The sequence below is a fragment of the Convolutriloba macropyga genome, chromosome 2 (assembly GCF_964194025.1).
Source record: "Convolutriloba macropyga chromosome 2, txConMacr16.3, whole genome shotgun sequence".
Taxonomy (NCBI): Eukaryota; Metazoa; Xenacoelomorpha; order Acoela; family Convolutidae; genus Convolutriloba; species Convolutriloba macropyga.
The window spans coordinates 14,765,640-14,789,332 of record NC_134469.1 but is presented as its reverse complement, the minus strand read 5'-3'; the positions used below and the strand labels follow the sequence as shown (position 1 = coordinate 14,789,332).

The following is a 23,693-nucleotide window of genomic DNA, read 5'->3' as shown; positions in this document are numbered from 1 at the left end:
GTGTTGTATTTCTCGTATGAGATTGGGTGATATTCATTTTTTTCAATACTTATCTCGAAGTATTTATTGTGTATGTTAGCTAATACTGTATAATGTGTTTTTTCTGTATTTTTGTCATTGGTATTGTTACATATGCAGTATTTGCATTCGAGGTTGTTTGTAAGTGGTGTTTTTGCGAGAAAAAATTTTATGTTTTCTGGTATTTCTACTGTTATATCTCGTGTTTTTGTAAAATGTTCTTCGTCTATTGTTCTGCTCAGAAGGTCAGGGAGGGCTAGGTTTTTTCCCTCTGTCCAAATTATGTGTAAATTTAGGAATTTCATTAATATTAGTTGGAATCTATAAACTCTATGATTTGGTTCGTTCTTTCGAGTAAATAGATAGATGATTGGTTTGTGATCTGTGAATAATACTATTGGGTGGTTTGAACCGGTTAGTAAAAATTCATACACTGTTAGAGCGAAAAAGATCGCTGAGCATTCTCTGATTAATGTTGATAATCGCTTTTCAATAGGTGTAAAGAGTCTGGAATTTGCTGATACTAATTTCATCTTTCTCTCAGTTGGATGTTGTTGTAATAATGCTGCTCCGACGCCTGTGTTTGATGCATCTGTGATATTATAGAATGGTTTTGTATTATCTGGCATTGTTAGTTCCAATCTGTGTGTTATTGTTCTTTTCATTTGTTGAAAAATTTGTTGATGCTCTTTTGACCATTTGAAGTAGTTCTCTTTGTGTAAGAGATCTTAAATGGTTGTAATATTGGTTGCATGTCATAAACGTATTTTGCAACGAAATTTATTGTTCCAAGGTATCTTTGTAATGCTTTCATGCTTGTTGGTGGTTCCAGTTTTTGGAAACCGTCAATTGTTGATGTTAGTGGTTTTACTTTTTTGTCTTCAATGATGTGTCAGAGAAATTTGACTTTTTTCAACATGAAGTTTGTTCTATCCGATGCTGCTTTAAGGTTTTCTTTTAATAATATCTTATGATATTCTATTAATGTTTCATACATTTGTGGGTATGAATTAGTTTGAATGAAAATGTCGTCGACATATGTAATTACCGTCCCTTTCCTGATTAAGGGATAGAGAAAGTGTGTTAATATAGATGCAAACGCTGCTGGTCCAACAGAAGTTCCGTAAAATAGGCGTTTGAAACAATATTGTTTGTTTCCAATTGTAAAATGAGTGTATCTCATTGATTGTTCGTCTAAGGGTATTTGGTTATATGCACTATTGAGATCAGCTGTTGTGAATACTGTTCAGTTTATCCGTGATAGGGCTACATCAACTGGTTGAATCGGCCAGTTGCATTTAGATTCGTCAATCATGCTGTTTAGGTATCGTGCGTCTAAAACTATTTTTAATGATTCACCTTTTCGTAGAGTAATTACTGGGTTTGTAAATGTGTTCCCTGTAGATAATTGTTCTTTGTTAACAGGTGCAATTATGTCATATTTCTTCAATACATCTAGTAATTTTTGGGTTCTTTCTCTGAGATGTATAGGTACTTTGCTTACGTTGCGTACACTTGTTTGTATTCTAATATGATTGTTACTATTTTTTCGAATTCTTCCTGTGTTAAGTGTGAAAGTTGAAAGTCAAACATTTGAATGAATTCTTTTTGTGTATTTGTTAATATCAAATTTACATTTAAAATTATGTTTTCTTTCAAATGTTGCTACTTGTTCAATTATTTCATTTTCTTGTATGTTTAGTATTTCGTTAATGTCGTTTTCATTTTCATATGATAGATGATATATTGCTGAGAATAAGTCTATCGAATTCGTGTGGTACATTTTTTTTTATTTTGTTTGAATGTAATATTTGGATACATAAAACCAATTTGACCTACGTTAATTGTCACTTTGTGTTGGTTTTTAATTATTAGGAATATGTCTATAAAGTGTTCTTTTTCTATCGATAAATCTTTTATGTCTGTAAATCACAAATTTTGGTATTTTTTTTATCGGTTCGAAATAGTACATTGATTTGTATATTGTTTTCCATTTGATTTTTCGATCTGTTTAAATATTGGTATAGGAAAGGTTATGCATTTGTGTTGGTTGCGTTCCAAGTATAATGGCTCTTTGTTAAAAATTGGGTATAGTCGAGAGTAATAAGGATATCCCTTTGTACTGTTCATTAAGAAGGTAATGTCGTTATCCATAATTGTGTTCGTATTTATTGTTAGTTTGTTCGTATTTACATTAATTGTCTCTATGTGTTCTTTGAAGAATGGAGTTCCAAGTATATTATGATTGCATTGTGTTACGTAAAGATGTATACTAAAATTATGTTGAGGTTTATTTCTGCTTTTTGATGTTTTGTCAGGTGTTAGGTTTAGTGTTACTGTTCCGAATGTTTCTATAGTTGTATTATTTGCTGCTGTTAGTGTTTTGTTAGCTTGTTCCAGGCGTATATCTGGGGTGTTATATTTTCTTTCGTTCCAAGTATCTTCGTTCAGAAGATCTAATGTTGCTCCTGAATCTAATAGAAAGTCAATTTCTAGTATAGGTCTTTGTTTTGTAAAGCCTTGTTCAATTTTGTTGCACTGATACATCGGTAGTATCCATGTTGGGTTACTTTCTAGTGTATTTATTACTGTGTTGCACTTGTCTTCGTTAGCATTATAGAATTTATCTAATATTTCTTGATCTTCATTTGATGATTCGGATGTGTATTCGTAATCGTCAATTCCAGGTGGGTCATTGTTTTGTCTATCTGTGTGTATGTTATTTATTCTGTTTTTGTTGTTATTGTTGTATTTATTTCCGTCTGTTCTTCTGTCTTTTGAAAGATATCTATCATTTTGTTCTCTTTGCGTTTAGGGTCTTCTGTCATCCCTATTATTATTATTATTATTATTATTATTATTATTATTATTATTATTATTATTATTATTATTATTATTATTATTATTATTATTATTATTATTATTATTATTATTATTACTATTATTATTATTATTATTATTATTATTATTAATATTATTATTATTATTATTATTATTATTATTATTATTATTATTATTATTATTATTATTGTTATTATTATTATTATTATTATTATTATTATTATTATTATTATTATTATTATTATTATTATTATTATTATTATTATTATTATTATTATTATTATTATTATTATTATTATTATTATTATTATTATTATTATTATTATTATTATTATTATTATTATTATTATTATTATTATTATTATTATTATTATTATTATTATTATTATTATTATTATTATTATTATTATTATTATTATTATTATTATTATTATTATTATTATTAATATTATTATTATTATTATTATTATTATTATTATTATTATTATTATTGGAATAATGTCTATTGTTACTACCTGATCGTTGTCTGTATCTGTCCTTTTTGTTTGAATCTTTACTATAATGTCTTTGTCTATTATTGTTACTGTAACTATTATTATTATTATTCCTGTTGTATGGTGAATGTTGTCTGGACTGACTGCTGTTTGTGTATCTTGAGTTTGATCTGCTATTGTTGTATTTGTTATTATTATTATTTCTGTTGTAACTGCTAGTTCTACTTCTATTATAATTGTTTTTATTATAACTTCCGCTTCTATTGTTATAGTTATTATTCGAATTACGATGTCCTTGATAGTATCGATTATCTCTACTATATGAGTTATTGTTAGTATTAATTCTTGACTGTGATCTGTATGGTGTTCTGCTTCGTGAATTGTGGTATACTGGTGATGTTGATGGTAATTGTCGTCCGTTGATGTTATTCGAATCAATTCTTCAGTTTGGTAGATTTTTATTATTTCTCATATGGCTATAAAATGATCTTTCTTTTGGCCGTGCCATGCTTTCTCTTCGTGGTCTTTTAAGGCATCTTCCTTTTGTGTGACCGTGTGAACTGCAATGGCTGCAAAAAAGTGCAAACTTTGGTCTCCCTTTAAAGTTTTTTCTATCGTATGTGTTAATAATTCCGTTTAGAAGGTTACAAACTGCTCCTTCAAATTGTTCTAAATCATTTTGGTTAAGATCGTTGATGTTGTTACAAGCTGCATTCATTTGTTTGAGATCTTCACTAATGTTAGTTGTGGTTTGGTTGACTTCATATAATCTTTTGTGATTGTTTGTAATTGTTCTTGTTAAATCCATTTGATCTATTTTGTCGAATAGTGTTTTGAATGGCATTTCTGGTTCTCTTGGCGTTTGTTTATGATTAGCATGTTTTTTCAAGGCTGCTGTTTTTTATTCGTTATCCAAGCATCTAATGAATGTTTGATTCATTACGCTATTTCTATAATCTTCTGTATATAATGAGTATGCTGTTTTTACAAGTGTTTCTATTCTCAGTGCGAGTGATCGTAATGATTCATTTGTGTGTTTTTGTAGTTGTCGTGGCACTATTTTGCTTGTTGTTTTGATTTCTCTGAGTCAAACATGTCTGAGAATTCTTTACACAATGTTTCCCAATCCAATTTGGTTTCACTTGGAAGAGTAGAATACCATTTTTGAGCTGGTCCTTGTAGTGTATGTAATATTAAAGCTGCTCTTTTCACTTTCCATTGATGATGTCCTGGTTTATTTATGGGTTCTATGCCGCTACTAAATATCATAGCTGCAACTATACTGTTTAAATATTCTTCAACAGTATGTGCTGGATCTGTACCGTCAAATGGTCGTATTGTTGTTGGTACTGAACCACTACTAATGTTTTGTTCTATTTGTGGCTCTTCGTGTATACTCATTGATGTTAATTCTTTATAAAATGGTAAGGGGGGTTCTGTTACTGTCTTCTCTCTTTTTTCTGTTGTTATTGAATTTGATCTTCTAGTACGATTTTCTTGTTGTCTATTGTTTTGAAAATTAGTGTTTTGTATGTTATTAGTGTTTGAGTTTCTCTCATTGTTTGAGTTTCCGTATTCTGATCTTAGATTGTTTTGTCTATTAATGTTATCTAATGTTCTTTCAAGTTTGTTGAATACCATTTCGATTGCTTCTTCCTGTTTTCTTTCTATGTTCTCGTTAATTTGTCTGAAGTTATTTTCTATATTATCAATAAGTTTATTCGTATGGTTTGTTACTTTTTCTGTTATTTCCTCTTTGAGATCTTGATAATTGTACATTTGTTGTTCCCAGAATAGTTCATGTTGTTCACGATTATCGTTCAATGAACTAATATACGTGTTATTTCTGTTATTATTATATTGTGTCGGGTTCTGATATTTTTGTCTAACTCTTTGATTTACTGATGGTGGTAGCAAGTCTCCGACTCTTGCATCTCTGTCTTCAGAAGTAGATATATCTATTTCGTCTGCTATATTCTGTTGATTTCCAAATAAATCTGATGTTAACTGTTTATTTGGTTTTATTGTTGATATTTTGTTTTGGTTGTAAATCTGTATTTATTTGGACATCTTTTGGTGTTGTTGTTGATGTTAGACTTCTCGATAAGTTAAATAATGAAAAACCTGCTTGTTTTTGGTCTTCAATTTTTATATAATTTTCTAACCCTTTTATGTAGTTAAAACTGTCTGAACTTACTTTTAGTGTGCTCTCAAAGTGCAGTGAATAGTATTCACTGTCCCATATGTTTTTAATTTCGTCACTTAAGTTTTCGATTTGTTCGTGGAATCTTTCTCCAAACTGTATTCGTGTGTCATTAATGTGTTCAAAATTATCTAACCAGAAGAGGAATGTGAACTCTGAGATAATTTTTATTGTAACTGCTGCTGCTGTTTTTAGTTTTTGTTTTAGTTCTATGATTTTTGTTAACCAATAGTTATAATTTATTATGTCATTCCTTAATTTGTCTTTTACTGATTGTATTGGTTTCTTTTGATCGTTTAAGTATATGGTTGTATTTTGTATCATTTCGTACGTTGTAGATGGTATTGCTGCTACCTTTGCTCTATCTTGTGAATCTTCGTGACGTTTTAAGAATGTTTTGAATATGTTAGGTAGTGGTGTTTCATTTTGGAAATTATAGATGTTTTTCTATTTCTTGTTTCGTCTGTTAAGATAAATGTATAGTGTTTATTAAGTTGATCTCTATCCAGTAGTATTACTGGTAGATAGTGTGCCAAGTGATTCCTATGTATGTTAATTTGTTGTATATGTTTTGTTTCTTTGAAGAGTTTATTCTTCAAATCTATTATCATTCTGTACATAACTTCGCGATTTTCTTGCAGGCAATCGCTAGCAATTGTAAATGGCGTTAAGAAATGGTTTGTTATTGACTGTGGTTGATAGTTGGTGTCCATCTTTTGTTTTTATTGTTTGTGATATAATACTGTTCGTTTCAATTCCATTGTGGAGATTTGAAATTTGTTATTTTTTTAAGTTTTAGTTCGGAACTGGTCGCACCAGATAAAACGTGTTCTGAGCTTACTTTTTATAGGTTACTTCTGGAACTGTCTTATGGTTGTCTCAAGAATATAGGATACCCTTAAGGCTTACCTGACTAACTAAAGTTCTAGATCTCTAGTCTGTTACTCTTCTATCTCAGCTTCAGTAGACAGTGCACGGGCCCCAATGCTTAAGTCTAACGTATATCTCAATACTAAACAAGAGCGGAGTAGAGAGAGAGAGAAATAAACTTTATTATTATATCAGGTTTGAGACTAGTACCGACTAACGGGGTTGACTAAATGGTTCTGAAGGGAAAACAGATAAACGTTTAAGGAAAGGTATTTCCCCTTTTTCAACCAATCAGGGTTGAGTATTTCAGTCTTTAATTTATTTACATAAAGAAAGGGTTCGAGTTTTTTGTTGGAAGTCAACATTGACTCCACTGGGTACGTTTAACGAGATTAGCTAAAAACAAGCTATAATTATTACATGTGACCTATGCTTAATTTTAACTCATGGGAGCTATGCTTAACCTTGAAACATGACAGCTGCGCCTAAATTAAAACATTACAGCTATACCTAATCTTACTAAATGGGAGCTATACCGAATCTTAATTTATGGAACCTATGTCTTATACATATTCCTTGTGGCGGTTATACCTGATCTTAACACATTGTGTCGGCTCTACCTAATCTTGACACATTGCTGCGGCTATAAGTAGTCATAATATATTGACGCTGCTTTACCTAGTCTAAATACATTACGGCGGCTATGCCATATCTTGATAAATGTAGTTGGCTATAGGTAATTTTAATACTTGCCACCGGTTGTAGCCTATCTTTATACATGTCGGATGTACACGATCAATATACATACTCTCGGCTGTAATCCGCTGCTATCTTAATACATGCATAACCTATACGTTATTTTATTACATTGCGTCAACGCTCTCAGGGAGGCCGCTATATCTTGTGTTAATATATAGGTTACCCATCACGTTGTGCTGGTTGGTCCAACCTATTACTACTGTTCTTAGCAAATAAAATTGTTATAGAAAACTTAGAAGTGTTAACCATCAACATAGTTAGATTATAAAGTGTTTTTCATTCCTCTGCTACGGGTAAATAAAAATTGAAAACTTAAACTGATGAAAAAGCCGGCCTCGCATATACATAAATGTTAGAAAAATGGTGGAACGCTATGTAAAGGGTTATCTGCTAAAAAATCACGGAAAACCGTGGGCAAAAAATATTCAGTTATCTCGCATTAGAGCGCGCATGAAAGCATAGCCACCGTTGTGATATACATTTGTTGACGAAAGCAGCCGCATAACTTTTAAATTTGTTTGCCAAACGGCCTCTTTTAAAAGCCATTTTTTGTCGAAATAATGTTACATGTTAGAAATTTATTAATCAAACATTATTATTTTCTAATTCATAACAAACTAAGGTTCGTTTTTTAAAAATAGTTTTAAAAAATATGTTTGAATCCTGCAACCCTTCTGTCTGATGGATCTGTTTCATGTCGTTTAAGCAATTCCGCTGTAACTTTGTGTTTAATTTTAGTCTTCGACGTTTCTTTTCTAATTGTAATAGGAAGTGTGCTCCATTTTCGAATAAAGTTACAAACAATTGAACCATTATTCCGATTTGCTTTACATTTTTCTTCCAAGAAAAGGTTATGGGTTCGTTTGTTTGCAACAATTGGCACGTTTTCTAAAACTCTGAAATGTCTATTAGAGCGATTTCTTGTTTGTTGGACAAAATTGGAAAACCTATTTAATTACACCCGTGTTATTTGAAGCTCTGCTGGAAGAATTTTAGTATGCAGAAATAGATCTCTGGATGTACCGTATTTGGTTTTCATAAAGCAAGTTTTTATGCCACAGTTTATCTGTTTGTTAATTCTGTCAATAGTGTAAGATGGTAAATTTTGAAAAAAATTGCACTAACATCTAAATGAGACAAAGCTAGTAATTTAAAAAGATTTATTCTTGTTTTTAACGGTACCTGATAATGAACCAAAATAAAGATCTGATTGCTGATGCCATTTTACTGCAAACCTTATTTAGTTGATTTTTGTATGTCAATTCCCTATCAATTATTACACGTAAATATCTACATTTTTCAGATGCTGCCAATCGGTGTCCCCTGAAATTCACAGTTTTAATAATGGGCAAATATTCATTCCTGAACACCATTAACTTCGTTTTTTTCTCATTCAAAGTTGGACTGTTTTGTTTCATATATTGATCTGTCTTGTTTAATGTATCTTCAGCTATTAGCTGCAAATTTGCTTCATTCTTTGCATGACATAGAATGGATGTATCATCGGCAAACTTTATTGTATCACAATTCGTTGATACAGCTTCACTGAAGTCGTTGGCATAAAGTAGAAAAATTAAAGGCCCTAAGATAGTTCCCTGAGGAACACATTGATTTATGACAAACCAACCTGATTTTGCTATCCCATTCTTTAAACACTGTTTTTTATCACAAAGGAAGGAGTGTAATAAGATTCTTGCATTCTTTCTAATTCCATACCTTTTTATTTTGTTCATAAAAGCATCTATAGATATTAGGTTGAAAGCTTTTGCTAAGTCTTAAAAAATGTGACAAAAATTTCGTACTCGTCATTGCATTGGTTTATTTTTTCAGTTAATGAAATGATAGTATCGACAGAAGGACTTTTGGTTTTGAAATCCGAATTAATTTTTGTTAATCAGATTCTTAAGAGTTGGGTGGTGAGTTAGTTGTTCAAGTAGTAATCGCTCAAAAATTTTTGCTAGTTGGTGTGACTGATATGGGTCGATAGTTTTCTGGTTCTAGTCGGTCTCCTTTTTTAAAAACAGGTGTAACAAGGACTGTTTTCAAATTATCAGGAAACGTGTGTTTGTTTAAAAATTCATTGACGACAAATTTTTATGAGTTACAATAGACAGTTTACTATCTTTTAGCACCCATGCCGGTATATGGCCCGGTCCCGGCGATTTTTTGCTTAGGTAGATTATCAAAAACATTATAAAATTTTTTTCTGATGACTTGTGGGAAAATAAATTCCGGACCCTCAAATGTTAGGGAAGAATGATTTGGAGAAACGTCTTTGCCTATGTATAATCCGAGCCTTGCAAAACAGGTATTAAGAATATTGGCAATCTTTCTGTCATCCTAAAAAAATAACTACATTCCCTTAATTTGTCACTTTTTTCTGTTTGACTGTTGGAATTGATCCTGTTTTTGTTGAATTTCTATTGTTTTCTTGAAGTTGGTAGCTTTTTTTAACTTTTCTATTCATTGAATTGCGTAAAGATTTGTAAATTTTATAAATTTTTGGATTTGAGTTTTTCTTCCACGCATTAAAGAGACGGTATTTTTCATTTATGAGACCACGTAATTCCTTTGTCAACCAATGCTTCTGTTCTTTTTTGTTATTACTTTCTACCAATCTCAAGGGTGGATGACAACTCAGTATATTTTTAGAAATGTTGATAAGTTTCAAAAACATATCGTTATGCTCATTTATCTGGTACATAGGCAAACCAATCTTCCAGCGCAATGCCACGATTGAGATGTGATTCTGAATATTTCTTGATAAAACGTATCAAAAATTGTCTTTTCTTGGCACTGTGATCTGTCTTTAATGATGACTGATATACTATTGTGAAGTGATCGACTCAAGAACATTGTCTTCGAAAATTTGGTTCTTCGAGATAAAACAGTGATCAATTAACAAATATTTTTCACCATTTGTCCATGTTGCCTGCGCTTAATTAACGTTAACATAGCCCTTTCTTTGCTGTGAAAATATTAACTGATTGTCTACCTTTTGCGCCTAACAAATTTATATTGTAATCTCCGAATAAAATTAGATTATCTGTATACGAATACATATTTGAGATATCTACAGTCTTCCAGAAAAATGTGAAAAAGATTTAAATTGGGGCAGTATGCTACAATATTGAAGAGCTTTTGTGTTAAAGATTCACCTATTTCAATCCACATTGACTCAAAAAAAACTTTCATTGATTGTGTTCAAATCATTTCTCATTTTTACTGTAAACTGTCTGGGAGACCATATAGCTACCCCTCCGCCTCTCTGTACATTAGTTAAAGATGATCTGGCTTGGTGAACGAGGTGAAAACTATTGCACAGATAAAACTCGGGAATGTCTGTTTGTCCATTTGTACATGTTTCGGTAACATCTAGGAATGAATTTTCATCAAGATTTTTCAAAAACCCAGACAGTTGCTCATGTTTATCATTGAGGCTTCTACAATTCATATACCAAAACTTGGGAAAACTTCGATTTGATTTTTCCCACAACCACCATTGTACGTTGTAGTAGAGGGCACTTACATTACACGACTGAAATTCACCTTTAAGTTGATCGGCTATATTTTTGATTTTCTTGTTGTATTCATTAATTTCTTTGTTATTCACATCTCTTCCATACAGACCATTCTTTACATTCGGTATTTTGCAAATGGCAACCTTATAATGTTTGAATTTTGTTATAAATTTTACAACCAGTTCGCCAATTTGCTCTGCTGCTTTTTTCCGTAAGTACACTGATCAATAGTGTTATGCCCAAGGTGAAATATAAGGCTTTCCGACTTTGTTCCTGTTGAATACGATTCATTGATACTGCTGACGTTATTAATGGTTGCAGATGGGTAGGAGTGTATAGCCGTTGCGCTACTGATATCGCTTTTTTTAAAATTTGAACGTGCTGTCCGAAATAAATAAATTTTTAGCAAACCTACGTACAAACTTAGGGAAAAACTTTTAGCTAGCACTCTCAGACACTTTACGTTCATTGTCATCGATACCATTAATAAATTTTGCTAGCATTTTGTCATTTTGAGCTCTTAAGAGAATGATTTTCGGCATTGATTGATCATATAATATTTTTTTGTTGTCTAAATCTGCTCGAGGTTCTTTGTTTTCTTGTTCAATTATTGCAACTTTTCCTTCATATAATTCTACATCTTTCCTGAGCTCATCTATTTCACATTATGGCAAACTACTACTAAGTGGTGTTTTTTTATTTTCTCTTTTTTTCAAACTTTCTTGTATCAAATTTTCTTTATTCCATTTTGCTAGTGCAGTTGTCTCCATTTTGATATCGGATACTTGGGGTTTTTATGACAAAGTCTTAGTTAAACATAGTAAAAATTCAGTATGTTGAACTGAATTGAAAGAAAAATAAACTGGTTTGATCTCACCGGCTGACGATAAACAAAAAGTCAAGATAGCTCCAGTAACGTTTTCAGAAGCCAAGTAGAATACCCAATCAGTTGTCGATAAAATTGTTTTCGAAAAAAGAATTTATCTTGTTTGATAATATGAGGATTTTTGAAGAAGTCTATACTGAGCTTATATTGCGGTTAAGAAGGGTAAAGTTTTTCAAAACATGGCATGTGTTTTAAGAAAAATCTATGCCTCTGGTTTCTAACTTCTAACTTCTATCTTATCATTCTGCACATTTCTCTATCATTCTGCACGTTTAGGTGACAAAACTTAAGATTTCTATTATAATTCGAAAAAATTATCGTACTTTGTCACATCGTTAATAACATTGTCGCAGATTATCGTGGGACCGGTGTTCTCTTCAAGTTCTCCGTCTAATTTCCTTAGGAAGCTTAAATAATTTAAAACAAATATCTTTTTTTATCGACGCGACCCTGTTTGATTGGAAAAAAAAATGCATAAGCTTGTTTAGGCTAAGTGATTTCTTTTTGAGCACGTTTATGAGAGCATTTTTATTACTTTTTGACAACATCAGTGGATTTTGTAGAAAATAGTTTTGGTAATTTAGGTGATTATAGATGAAGAATTTTCGGAAGTGATAGGAACAAAAACAATGATATATTATCATAAGTTGATCGGCTATATTATTGATTTTCTTGTTGTATTCATTAATTTCTTTGTTATTCACATCTCTTCCATACAGACCATTATTTGCATTAGGTATTTTGCAAATGGCAACCTTATAATGTTTGAATTTTGTTATAAATTTTACAACCAGTTCGCCAATTTGCTCTGCTGCTTTTTTCCGTAAGTACACTGATCAATAGTGTTATGCCCAAGGTGAAATATAAGGCTTTCCGACTTTGTTCCTGTTGAATACGATTCATTGATACTGCTGACGTTATTAATGGTTGCAGATGGGTAGGAGTGTATAGCCGTTGCGCTACTGATATCGCTTTTTTTAAAAAATTTGAACGTGCTGTCCGAAATAAATAAATTTTTAGCAAACCTACGTACAAATTTAGGGAAAAACTTTTTGCTAGCAATCTCAGACACTTTACGTTCATTGTCATCGATACCATTAATAAATTTTGCTAGCATTTTGTCATTTTGAGCTCTTAAGAGAATGATTTTTGGCATTGATTGATCATATAATATTTTTTTGTTGTCTAAATCTGCTCGAGGTTCTTTGTTTTCTTGTTCAATTATTGCAACTTTTCCTTCATATAATTCTACATCTTTCCTGAGCTCATCTATTTCACATTGTGGCAAACTACTACTAAGTGGTGTTCTTTTATTTTCTCTTTTTTTTCAAACTTTCTTGTATCAAATTTTCTTTATTCCATTTTGCTAGTTCAGTTGTCTCCATTTTGATGTCCGATACTTGGGGTTTTTATGACAAAGTCTTAGTTGAACATAGCAAAAATTCAGTATGTTGAACTGAATAGAAAAAAAATAAACTGGTTTAAACTCACCGGCTGACGAAAAACAAAAAGTCGAGATAGCTCCAGTAACGTTTTCAGATGCCAAGTAGAATACCCAATCAGTTGTCGATAAAATTGTTTTCGAAAAAAGAATTTATCTTGTTTGATAATATGAGGATTTTTGAAGAAGTCTATACTGAGTTTATATTGCGGTTAAGAAGGGTAAAGTTTTTCAAAACATGGCATGTGTTTTAAGAAAAATCTATGCCTCTGGTTTCTAACTTCTAACTTCTATCTTATCATTCTCCACATTTTTCTATCATTCTGCACGTTTAGGTGACAAAATTTAAGATTTCTATTATACTTTGAAAAAATTATCGTACTTTATCACATCGTTAATAACATCATCGCAGATTATCATGGGACCGGTGTTCTCCTCAAGTTCTCCATCTAATTTCCTTAGGAAGCTTAAATAATTTAAAACAAATATCTTTTTTTATTGACGCGACTCTGTTTGATTGGAAAAAATATGCATAAGCATGTTTAGGCTAAGTGATTTCTTTTTGAGCACGTTTATGAGAGCATTTTTATTACTTTTTGACAACATCAGTCGATTTTGTAGAAAATAGTTTTGGTAATTTAGGTAATTATATATGAAGAATTTTCGGAAGTGATAGGAACAAAAACAATGATATATTATCCCTGTACGTAATATTTCTCTGTCACATCTATTTCATCGCCACAAGGTTTTATTCAGTTATCCTTAGTTGCTAACCGTCTGGTTTTCAAACTACTAGGAGTACCATTTGAGTTATGTAATAGCCTGAAATAATTAGCCAAGGTCTTCAATATTTGCATATCGTACTCAATACTTTTGTGATTAGCGAGATTAGCATGGCGGTTCAGTTTCTTCAAAGTTTTAAATTAAGGTCATGAAATTGATATTAAGTGTCCGTTCTTAAAAACCGAATCCTCAACAATTTTTCATAATTATGAAAAAGTGTTGAGGATTCGGTTAATAAGAACGAAAACTTAGTATTAAATTTTTGAACTCACTCGAAAAATTGTAAGAAAACGAACCGTTATGCTGCGCTAATACCACTTAACATTGCGTTGAGATTATCCTTACCAATTATTCTCATCGAAAAAATACAGAATTTGTACGTTACATGGTGAATGGTTGAATAGGAAATAGAGTATCCTAATTCAGCATTTCTTTATCGCGTCCAAAAGTGAATTGATTATCAATAACTCAATTCGCAGAACACGAATCATATTCGATTTAATATTGAATCAGTTGTGTTGGTAGCATTAATTGATTCATCTTCATTAGAGCATTATTGCAGCAATTTGTGTGAGCAGACCTACGATTCTCAGACCTAAGATATAAACTTGATAGTCTGAAACGGCGCCCAAAGATCGAGACAGAGTACAAAATAATGATTCCGCATGAACATTGACTAATTTGACTGGTGTCTCGCAAGCTAATACAAAATTATAGAACCGATCATATTGCAAGAGCTGTTAAGTTTGTCTGATCAGACGAAACTGGCTCTAATTTCAATATTTACTCTGATAATTGAGTTTAAGATATCTAATCATATATAACAAATTATTAATCATTTCTATAATTCTGAGTCAATATAACCCTTGATCCTATTTAACTTGATAGACATTAATAATTGACGAGATCCTGAACCTGGGTTTCTTTCAATGTCACCACATTTTCGTAGAATAACTACGATGATTATAAGTAGATATTTTATGTTAAATATTTCAAACCATAGCAAAAAAATTTTTGATCTGATCGATATGAAGGCAGTTAGCTTTTTTAAGTTTACATAAATTTGAGTGACTTTTGAGTAACTCAATCTTTTCTAGAAAAAAAGAAAACTTAATCGAAATTAAAACCAAGGTAAAAATCCATCTACATCTCAAATAAAACATTTTTAATGATTGTTGAGAAGTCACACAGATGTGTGCGAATTCAACACGATTGTTGAAATTAATCCATCCATCTCTCATGGGTACAAAAAGATCTTTGAGCTTTGGTGTAATTTTTTTCAAAGAGACATCGTTTGTTGAACAATTGTAACCAATCCTTTTCAAGTGATTTCTCATAGTTGCTACCAATTTTTTATTTCCAAGTAAATTAGGGTGAATACCGTCATGCCTTATATCTGTATTTTCTAAGTCGTAATAGAGGGCACTTACATAACACGACTGAAATTCACCATTAAGTTGATCGGCTATATTATTGATTTTCTTGTTGTATTCATTAATTTCTTTGTTATTCACATCTCTTTCATACAGACCATTCTTTACATTCGGTATTTTGCAAATGGCAACCCTATAATGTTTGAATTTTGTTATAAACTTTACAACCAGGTCGCCAATTTGCTCTGCTGCCGTAATCACACTGATCAATAGTGTTATGCCCAAGGTGAAATATAAGGCTTTCCGACTTTGTTCCTGTTGAATACGATTCATTGATACTGTTGACGTTATTAATGGTTGCAGATGGGTAGGAGTGTATAGCCGTTGCGCTACTGATATCGCTTTGTTTTAAAAATTTGAACGTGCTGTCCGAAAAAAAATAAATTTTTAGCAAACGTACGTACAAATTTAGGGACAAACTTTTTGCTAGCACTCTCAGACACTTTACGTTCCTTGTCATTGATACCATCAATAATTTTTGCTAGCATTTTGTCATTTTGAGCTCTCAAGAGAATGATTTCCGGCATTGATTGATCATATAATACTTTTTCGTTGTCTAAATCTGCTCGAGGTTCTTTGTTTTCTTGTTCAATAATTGCAGATTTTCCTGAGCTCATCTATTTCACATTGTGGAAAACTACTACTAAGTGGTGTTCTTTTGTTTTCTCTTATTTTCAAACTTTCTTGTATCAAATTTTCTTTATTCCATTTTGCTAGTGCAGTTGTCTCCATTTTGATGTCGGATACTTGGAGTTTTTATGACAAAGTCTTAGTTAAACATTAGTATGTTGAACTGAATAGAAAGAAAAATAAACTGGTTTGATCTCACCGGCTGACGATAAACAAAAAGTCAAGATAGCTCCAGTAACGTTTTCAGAAGCCAAGTAGAATACCCAATCAGTTGTCGATAAAATTGTTTTCGAAAAAAGAATTTATCTTGTTTGATAATATGAGGATTTTTGAAGAAGTCTATACTGAGCTTATATTGCGGTTAAGAAGGGTAAAGTTTTTCAAAACATGGCATGTGTTTTAAGAAAAATCTATGCCTCTGGTTTCTAACTTCTAACTTCTATCTTATCATTCTGCACATTTCTCTATCATTCTGCACGTTTAGGTGACAAAACTTAAGATTTCTATTATAATTCGAAAAAATTATCGTACTTTGTCACATCGTTAATAACATTGTCGCAGATTATCGTGGGACCGGTGTTCTCTTCAAGTTCTCCGTCTAATTTCCTTAGGAAGCTTAAATAATTTAAAACAAATATCTTTTTTTATCGACGCGACCCTGTTTGATTGGAAAAAAAAATGCATAAGCTTGTTTAGGCTAAGTGATTTCTTTTTGAGCACGTTTATGAGAGCATTTTTATTACTTTTTGACAACATCAGTGGATTTTGTAGAAAATAGTTTTGGTAATTTAGGTAATTATAGATGAAGAATTTTCGGAAGTGATAGGAACAAAAACAATGATATATTATCCCTGTACGTAATATTTCTCTGTCACATCTATTTCATCGCCACAAGGTTTTATTCAGTTATCCTTAGTTGCTAACCGTCTGGTTTTCAGACTACTAGGAGTACCATTTGAGTTATGTAATAGCCTGAAATAATTAGCAAAGGTCTTCAATATTTGCATATCGTACTCAATACTTTTGTGATTAGCGAGATTAGCATGGCGGTTCAGTTTCTTCAAAGTTTTAAATTAAGGTCATGAAATTGATATTAAGTGTCCGTTCTTAAAAACTGAATCCCCAACAATTTTTCTTATTTATGAAAAAGTGTTGAGGATTCGGTTAATAAGAACGAAAACTTAGGATTAAATTCTTGAACTCACTCGAAAACTTGTAAGAAAACGAACCGTTATCCTGCGCTAATACCATTTAACATTGCGTTGAGATTATCCTTACCAATTATTCTCATCAAAAAAATACAGAATTTGTACGTTACATGGTGAATGGTTGAATAGGAAATAGAGTATCCTAATTCAGCATTTCTTTATCGCGTCCAAAAGTGAATTGATTATTAATAACTCAATTCTCAGAACACGAATCATATTCGATTTAATATTGAATCAGTTGTGTTGGTAGCATTAATTGATTCATCTTCATTAGAGCATTATTGCAGCATTTTGCATAAGCAGACCTATGATTCTCAGACCTAAGATGTAAACTTGATAGTCTTAAACGGCGCCCAATTATCGAGACAGAGTACAAAATATTGATTCCGCATCAACATTGACTGATTTGGCTGGTGTCTCGCAAGCCAATACAAAATTATAGAATCGCAATCATATTGCAAGAGCTGTTAAGTTTGTCTGATCAGACGAAACTGGCTCTAAATTCAATATTTACTCTCTGATAATTGAGTTTAAGGTCTCTAATCAAATATAACAGATTATTACTCATTTCTATAATTCTGAGTCAATATAAACCTTGATCCTAATTAACTTTATAGACATTAATAATTGATGAGATCCTGAACCAAAATTGCCAAGATTAGTTGCCTTCGAAATGAACCTTTCGTTTGTCATATTACTCATGAAGTATAAATTAAATGGGATTTTATAAACCGACAATAAACGAAAAAGTATAGCAATTCGATTGGACAATGCATCACAATTCCATAATTATGAAATAAACTATAATTCTGCATTCTCTGAAAGGGCTGATTTTTGATAATTTTACGCAACTGTTTATACATGAAACGTTCAGTTCAAAAAATAATCGAATATTTATGAATTTTTTTTACTCAGAAAAGCAAAAAACGTTGTAATTTTTAAATTAAAAAATATCTTGTTGTGACATTGCTTGAAAACAACAGTGGCTTGAAGCAAAATAAAGCATAAACTTGAAGCAAAATGTAGATCTAGTTTGTTTTCAGAGAACTTAAGAGCTTTTATGGCTTTGAGGAAGAGTTTTAGTAACCTTTATCTGATTTCTTGTTTTTTTTTGCCGTGAATTTTTATTGTTTTTGCATTTCGATTACTAATTCTATCTATTCAAACACATAAATAATTTCTTCTAGAGTTGTAAATGAACCTGAAAATGCATTCGGCTGTTTGCTAAGGTCTCTTATGTCCTTGAATGTGTTTCCTTTAAGAAATTTTCAGTGATTTTTTGAACTTGTCACTTTTTTAATCTTTTTCTGTCAACTTTTAGCTTATTTTCAATAAATACAGGTTAAAATGTCTCTCAAATCAGATACAAGGTAATTTTTGTGGCACATTTTCTTCAAATCGGCTTCTAGGTTTTGGTACTACGAGTTTTCATACAAAATTTTGTGATTTTTGTGCATAATAGCTATTTTTTGCTGTTTTCCTTGTTTCATTTGTATATTGTCACAATACTTAACAATCTAACTGACAAAACTCTGACAGTTTTGTAACAGGAACATATTTTTTTTTCATAACTTGGACAGCGTTGCGACACCGTTCTCTTTCAGAATTCCGCAGAGTTTCATATGTTTGCCACGTTTTTGTTGTTAACTTTTGTTGCTGTATGCCAATTATTTGGAAATTAAAAATCTCAGTGGGTAATGGTTGAGACATAAACGAACTTAATAGCTGATCTCGGTATTTAGCTAATCGTTTTAATGACTTTCGAATGAAATTTTTACAAACAAAATTAAAATTTTTGGTCCTGTTTTGCGTTTTTTTTTCGTATTTTCAATGTTGTATCAGCTTCGTCACGTAGCCTCACTATTGAGGTATCTCTTTAATTTTTTGTTGAACCAAACAATTTTCTTCCTGTTTGTTGAACGTTTTGACTGATGGTTTCAGGGCTTAGAAAGTTTTTTTCAGGAAAACCTTGTGATTTTTAGATACTTTTCAATATTTGTAGTTCTTTTTGCTGTCATTTTGCTATAGTCGTTTTACAAAAAAAAACACTTAATGATGTTGGGAGGAGATGCAAATGAAGATTTAATTTTCTTGAGGCTATTATTTTTATAAATTGCATGGCTTCAACACTGTGGTTTCGTAAAGTTGTTTGTGAAGTTTTTTAGTTCGGATTGTAATTGATGTTGTTTTATAGTCTTACGACTTAGACTGACCAAACACAAGCACAATTAGTATTCAAAGAAGCTGCAAGATAAACTGTCTACTGTCTTAAGGGAAAGTTTGTGTTGGCTGTGGCTTTTGAAATCATTTGATTTTAAAAGAGCCAATGGATTTCTAAGATTTGCCAATCTCAGATCTGTTAACTTGTAGCTTAGCATCTCTTTAGACAAGTCACATCTCTTATCTATTGCACACTAGTTTGCTTTTTATATTGGTTTTATTTTCCTCAACTGGTCTTTGTTCTTTGTACAACCAATTTTAATAAAATATTCGTGATTTTTGCATATCACCTTTTTTTGTAGGTTTTGGTTTTCTTTTCAAAGTATCACAATAATGTGCGGTCCTCTTGTTATTTGGACAAAGCGACCCAGATTTTTTAATGATTTTAGCGAAGCGCTTAATTCTTTATTGGCTGGGACATCGTTTTCGTGAAAATTTATTTTACACATTTCTTTGTGCAATTTTTTTCTTTTTGCCTGTAGTCGTATGACATATCCTGGATAATGACAGGTCTCCATCGCGCTCTATGGATGTTTAAAATAATCTCTCAATGATTTCAATTCATTTCTTTTAGTAGTTTTATTCATTTAGTAGTTTGTTGAACAATATGTTATTTTTTTTATCTCGTCCTCATTTGGTAGACAATTAAGTGAAAAATGTAGATGAGGGTGGTCGGAGCTTTTTGTGCGAACGCACATTACCGAGCCTCCTCGTCTTTTAACGAATGAAAGCACAAGAAAACACAAAAATCGAAAAATTTCGATTTTTGATATGATCATCAATTCCAGAACAACGCATTTTAGTACATATTACACGATGCAATAAAAGTTATATGAACCGTCTCGGCTAGCATCAATTAAATTTGTAATGGAAAATGAGATTTCTGAACAATTAGTACGACTGTTGCAATCTTCAATAGATTGTTGATAACAAAGCTCTCCGAAATGTTCTTTTTGAGCGTCCGACATTATTAAAAACCCACTTATTGTTTGAAACTTTTAAGAGAAAAAACTCTCAGATCAAAGTTTCGATAACAGTTAGATTTGTTGCTCCTCAACTTATAGATCTACCGGTTTTAATTTAAAATTATGTATCCAAAATTTTCCAGCCTATCGGTAATTTTTGCGGATAAATGTAAAAAAAAACGTCATTTGAGCGCCTCTGAAAAATTGAATCCGTCAATGTAGAGACATGGAAACTTTTTGATTTCGCGAGGAAACATGAAGATTTAAATTTCTTCAAGTTTTTCACTTTTTTGATGTGTTAAAGTCAAGGAGGATCCTAAGATATTTAGTCGAACATTTTATTAAATTTTTGGTTCGAAAGGTCTTCATAGTTACCAAATCATAGCTTTCCGGGAAGGCTCAGATCGAATAATTTTGATATGGTGTTTAGTAAACGTCCCGCACATGTTTTCAAGCTCTGGAAATTGTGAAATGTTTTACAATAAATGATGAGGTAATTGACAGTTTTGGGAAAATGCTTATCAATTTTATTTTCCTCCTAAGAGTGCAAACAATCACACAACTGCAGCATTCAGTAGTTTGTTTACTTCTATCCAAAAAAATTAGTATCAATATTTTTCAGATTTGTTGATCTGAGATTACCTATATTTCTCTATTGAAACCGAGAAAGCGAGAACTGCGCAAATTGTTTTAACGATAATCATTTTCATGATTTTTTTACTAAGCCAGTTTGTGCTATTAATTACAAATTTTCGAAACCAATGAGACTTGAAATAATTGTTTATAGCACAACGGGTTTTTTTGAACAAAATAAGCTGTATAAGCATTTGTAACGTCCCGTACCAAAATCTTGGTCTATTTCTTTACTTACCATGAGCTAATCTAAATTTTTTATCATTAATGATTAATAGACTAATGCATAACAATTTTTGGATTTTTTGGAACTGGCTCAATTCTGATTTTACAAAAAAGTCAATTGCAAAGGCAAGTAAGTAAGAAAAAATGGAAACTCATTTGGGAAAATTTGTAATTTTCCAAATTCTCACGTCATTTTTATTATTTTTGATTGTAGGAGGTGATGGTTTGGGTTGTACTCTTATCTTATAAATCTATGAAACTCTCAGTTTTTTCAGGGAAATAATTTTGTTGTATAATTTGAAAATATGAGATTTACTTTTTGATACCTTTATCTTAAATCTATATCTACGGCTTTCCATTGTTTTTCGGTGGTTTTTGCGACTATGCTACTGGAAGAAAAAACGTTCTAATGTTTTTTTTTTGGTTTCTCATGAAGAACTGAAGATGGATTGGTTGCATGTATCTCAGACGTGTTATGTTGATTCTCAGTTCCATACAACAGCAGACTTCATTGTGCACAAAAAAGTTAAATAATGGCGATAAAATGTTAAAAATTTTGAACAATTTACTATCGTTTTTAGCAACATACTGAAATCTGAAACAAAATTTGAAATAGCAAAAGGTAAAGGAATTCCTTTACCGTTAACTATTTCAAATTTTATTTCAGATTTCAATATGCTGCTAAAAACGATAGTAAATTGGTCAAAATTTTAAACATTTTATCGCCATTATTTAACTTTTTTGTGTACAATGAAGTCTGCTGTTGTATGGAACTGAGAATCAACATAACACGTCTGAGATACATGCAACCACTCCATCTTTAGTTCTCCATGAGAAACCAAAAAAAAACATTAGAACGTTTTTTCTTCCAATGGCATATTGTCGCAAAAACCACCGATAAACAATGGAAAGCCGTAGATATAGATTTAAAAATGTCACATACAGCCGTTTTCTCAGAAAGTCAAATAACGACCAAATATTTCATAAAAATGACGAAAAAAAGCTATCAACGCAACTGTTTTTTCGTTCCAAGATTGCAATACAAACATTTTAATTTCATGGAATATTCGACAAAGTTTATAGTTTAAAACGGTTCTGATAAATTCAAAATGTTGACAGAAAGATTTATGCACAGTTGAACAAAGTCAAATTTTTTTTTAGAAATCAGGCGTAATCGGATAAGCAAATTTGTTTAACTGAACAATACCATGTATCACAATTGCAATTGATAAATACTAGCATCTTGATTGAACCAGAAAATCGAATATCAGTTTGCAAACGTTTGTACAGTTTATATTGAATCTCGTTTTATGGCGCTCTGAATCAATTTCGGTACGCAAGTGAAATCACGAAGAATAACGAGTATAGATTGACAATGAGAAAGTATATCACACCAACAAACCAGTCGATTTTAGTGATAGGCGAATACTCGCCCGTTTGTTCGAGAAATCTCTTGTTTCGAATCCACTCCAGCCAAGACTCTTTAGCTCTTCGCTCCTTCTCTTCCTCCCATTCCTTCGAATGATTAGCTTTGTTATTTTCTCCAGGGTGTTCGTCATCGTCGTCTTCATCTTCCTCTCGTCTATTTTCGTACCAATCGTGTGCGTTGATAGACAGAGCTGCCAGTATAATAGCAAGAGTGGATAGTATGATGGAGTTAAGCAAGTAGTTTCCGACGTCTGGGAAGGTGCGGGATGTCTCGGGTATGTACTCGGTGACTATCATGAGGTTGACACAGAGGGCGAGGGTGAGGGTGACCCCGTATCCGATTCTCTCCCCACAGTCCACTGGTAGGAAGAACACCAGAGCAGTCACTCCCAATAACAACGCATTCGGCAACAACAGATTCTTCACGTAGAACGTGTTCAGGCGTTCGAATACAAGCTCGAATTGAAGCTGACTGAATCTTTTTTCTTGAAAATTTTCCTCCAGACGTTTGCAACTTGTCTCTAAATCAACAAAATTAAACATTAAAAACGCTCCTTTCTTAACAATCGCTTAATAAAAGACCTTGATCCATTTGATCACATTTAAAAGACTGACAAAATCTCAGAGCTCTTCTGTATATAAAGACTGAAATTTTGGACTTTTAAATGGAAATTATACGTATCTGTTCTCTCAGTTGGACTAAAATTGAGACACCATTCCGGGTTGACCTTTCTTGGCAACAATATCCAAGAACCATATATGGCTCCATACAGGCCATACAAAAAGTTCCTTGCATGATCTTGCCATGATTGCCAAGATTTGCATGGAATTCTTTTTTTTTCGGCAAACTGAGGGTTTGACATGCATGTTTGGGTCAATTAAATGATATTAGTCATCTATCTCAAGAAGATCGCATCCATGGTCCCTGTATGGCATCCAAGAAACCATTGATGGCATTCTAGTTTTCCATGGCAAATTCTTAGATCCGCTTTTAGGGTTTTCGAGAACACATTTTGCACTTTTAGGCATTAAAAACCTTGCATTGATCAAACATTTGTTCGAAAAGAGAATTTCTCAATTATTTAGGATTCATTTTTAAGAGTGTTATGAGCTTCATTGTGAATTAATGTTGTTC

At 31.8% G+C, this 23,693-nt stretch overlaps 2 protein-coding genes across 2 annotated transcripts in view; both read right to left on the bottom strand.

The window, feature by feature from the left end:
* LOC142357020 (uncharacterized) overlaps positions 1-23,693 on the bottom strand; it is a 210,491-nt gene that overhangs the window by 81,743 nt on the left and 105,055 nt on the right. The window lies entirely within an intron of this gene.
* LOC142335141 (neuronal acetylcholine receptor subunit alpha-3-like) overlaps positions 22,137-23,693 on the bottom strand; it is a 4,643-nt gene continuing 3,086 nt past the window's right edge. The window contains exon 3 of the mRNA XM_075383505.1: positions 22,137-23,079. Coding sequence (XP_075239620.1) covers positions 22,454-23,079 — 626 coding nt within the window. The 3' untranslated portion in view covers positions 22,137-22,453. The remainder of the gene's footprint in view (positions 23,080-23,693) is intronic.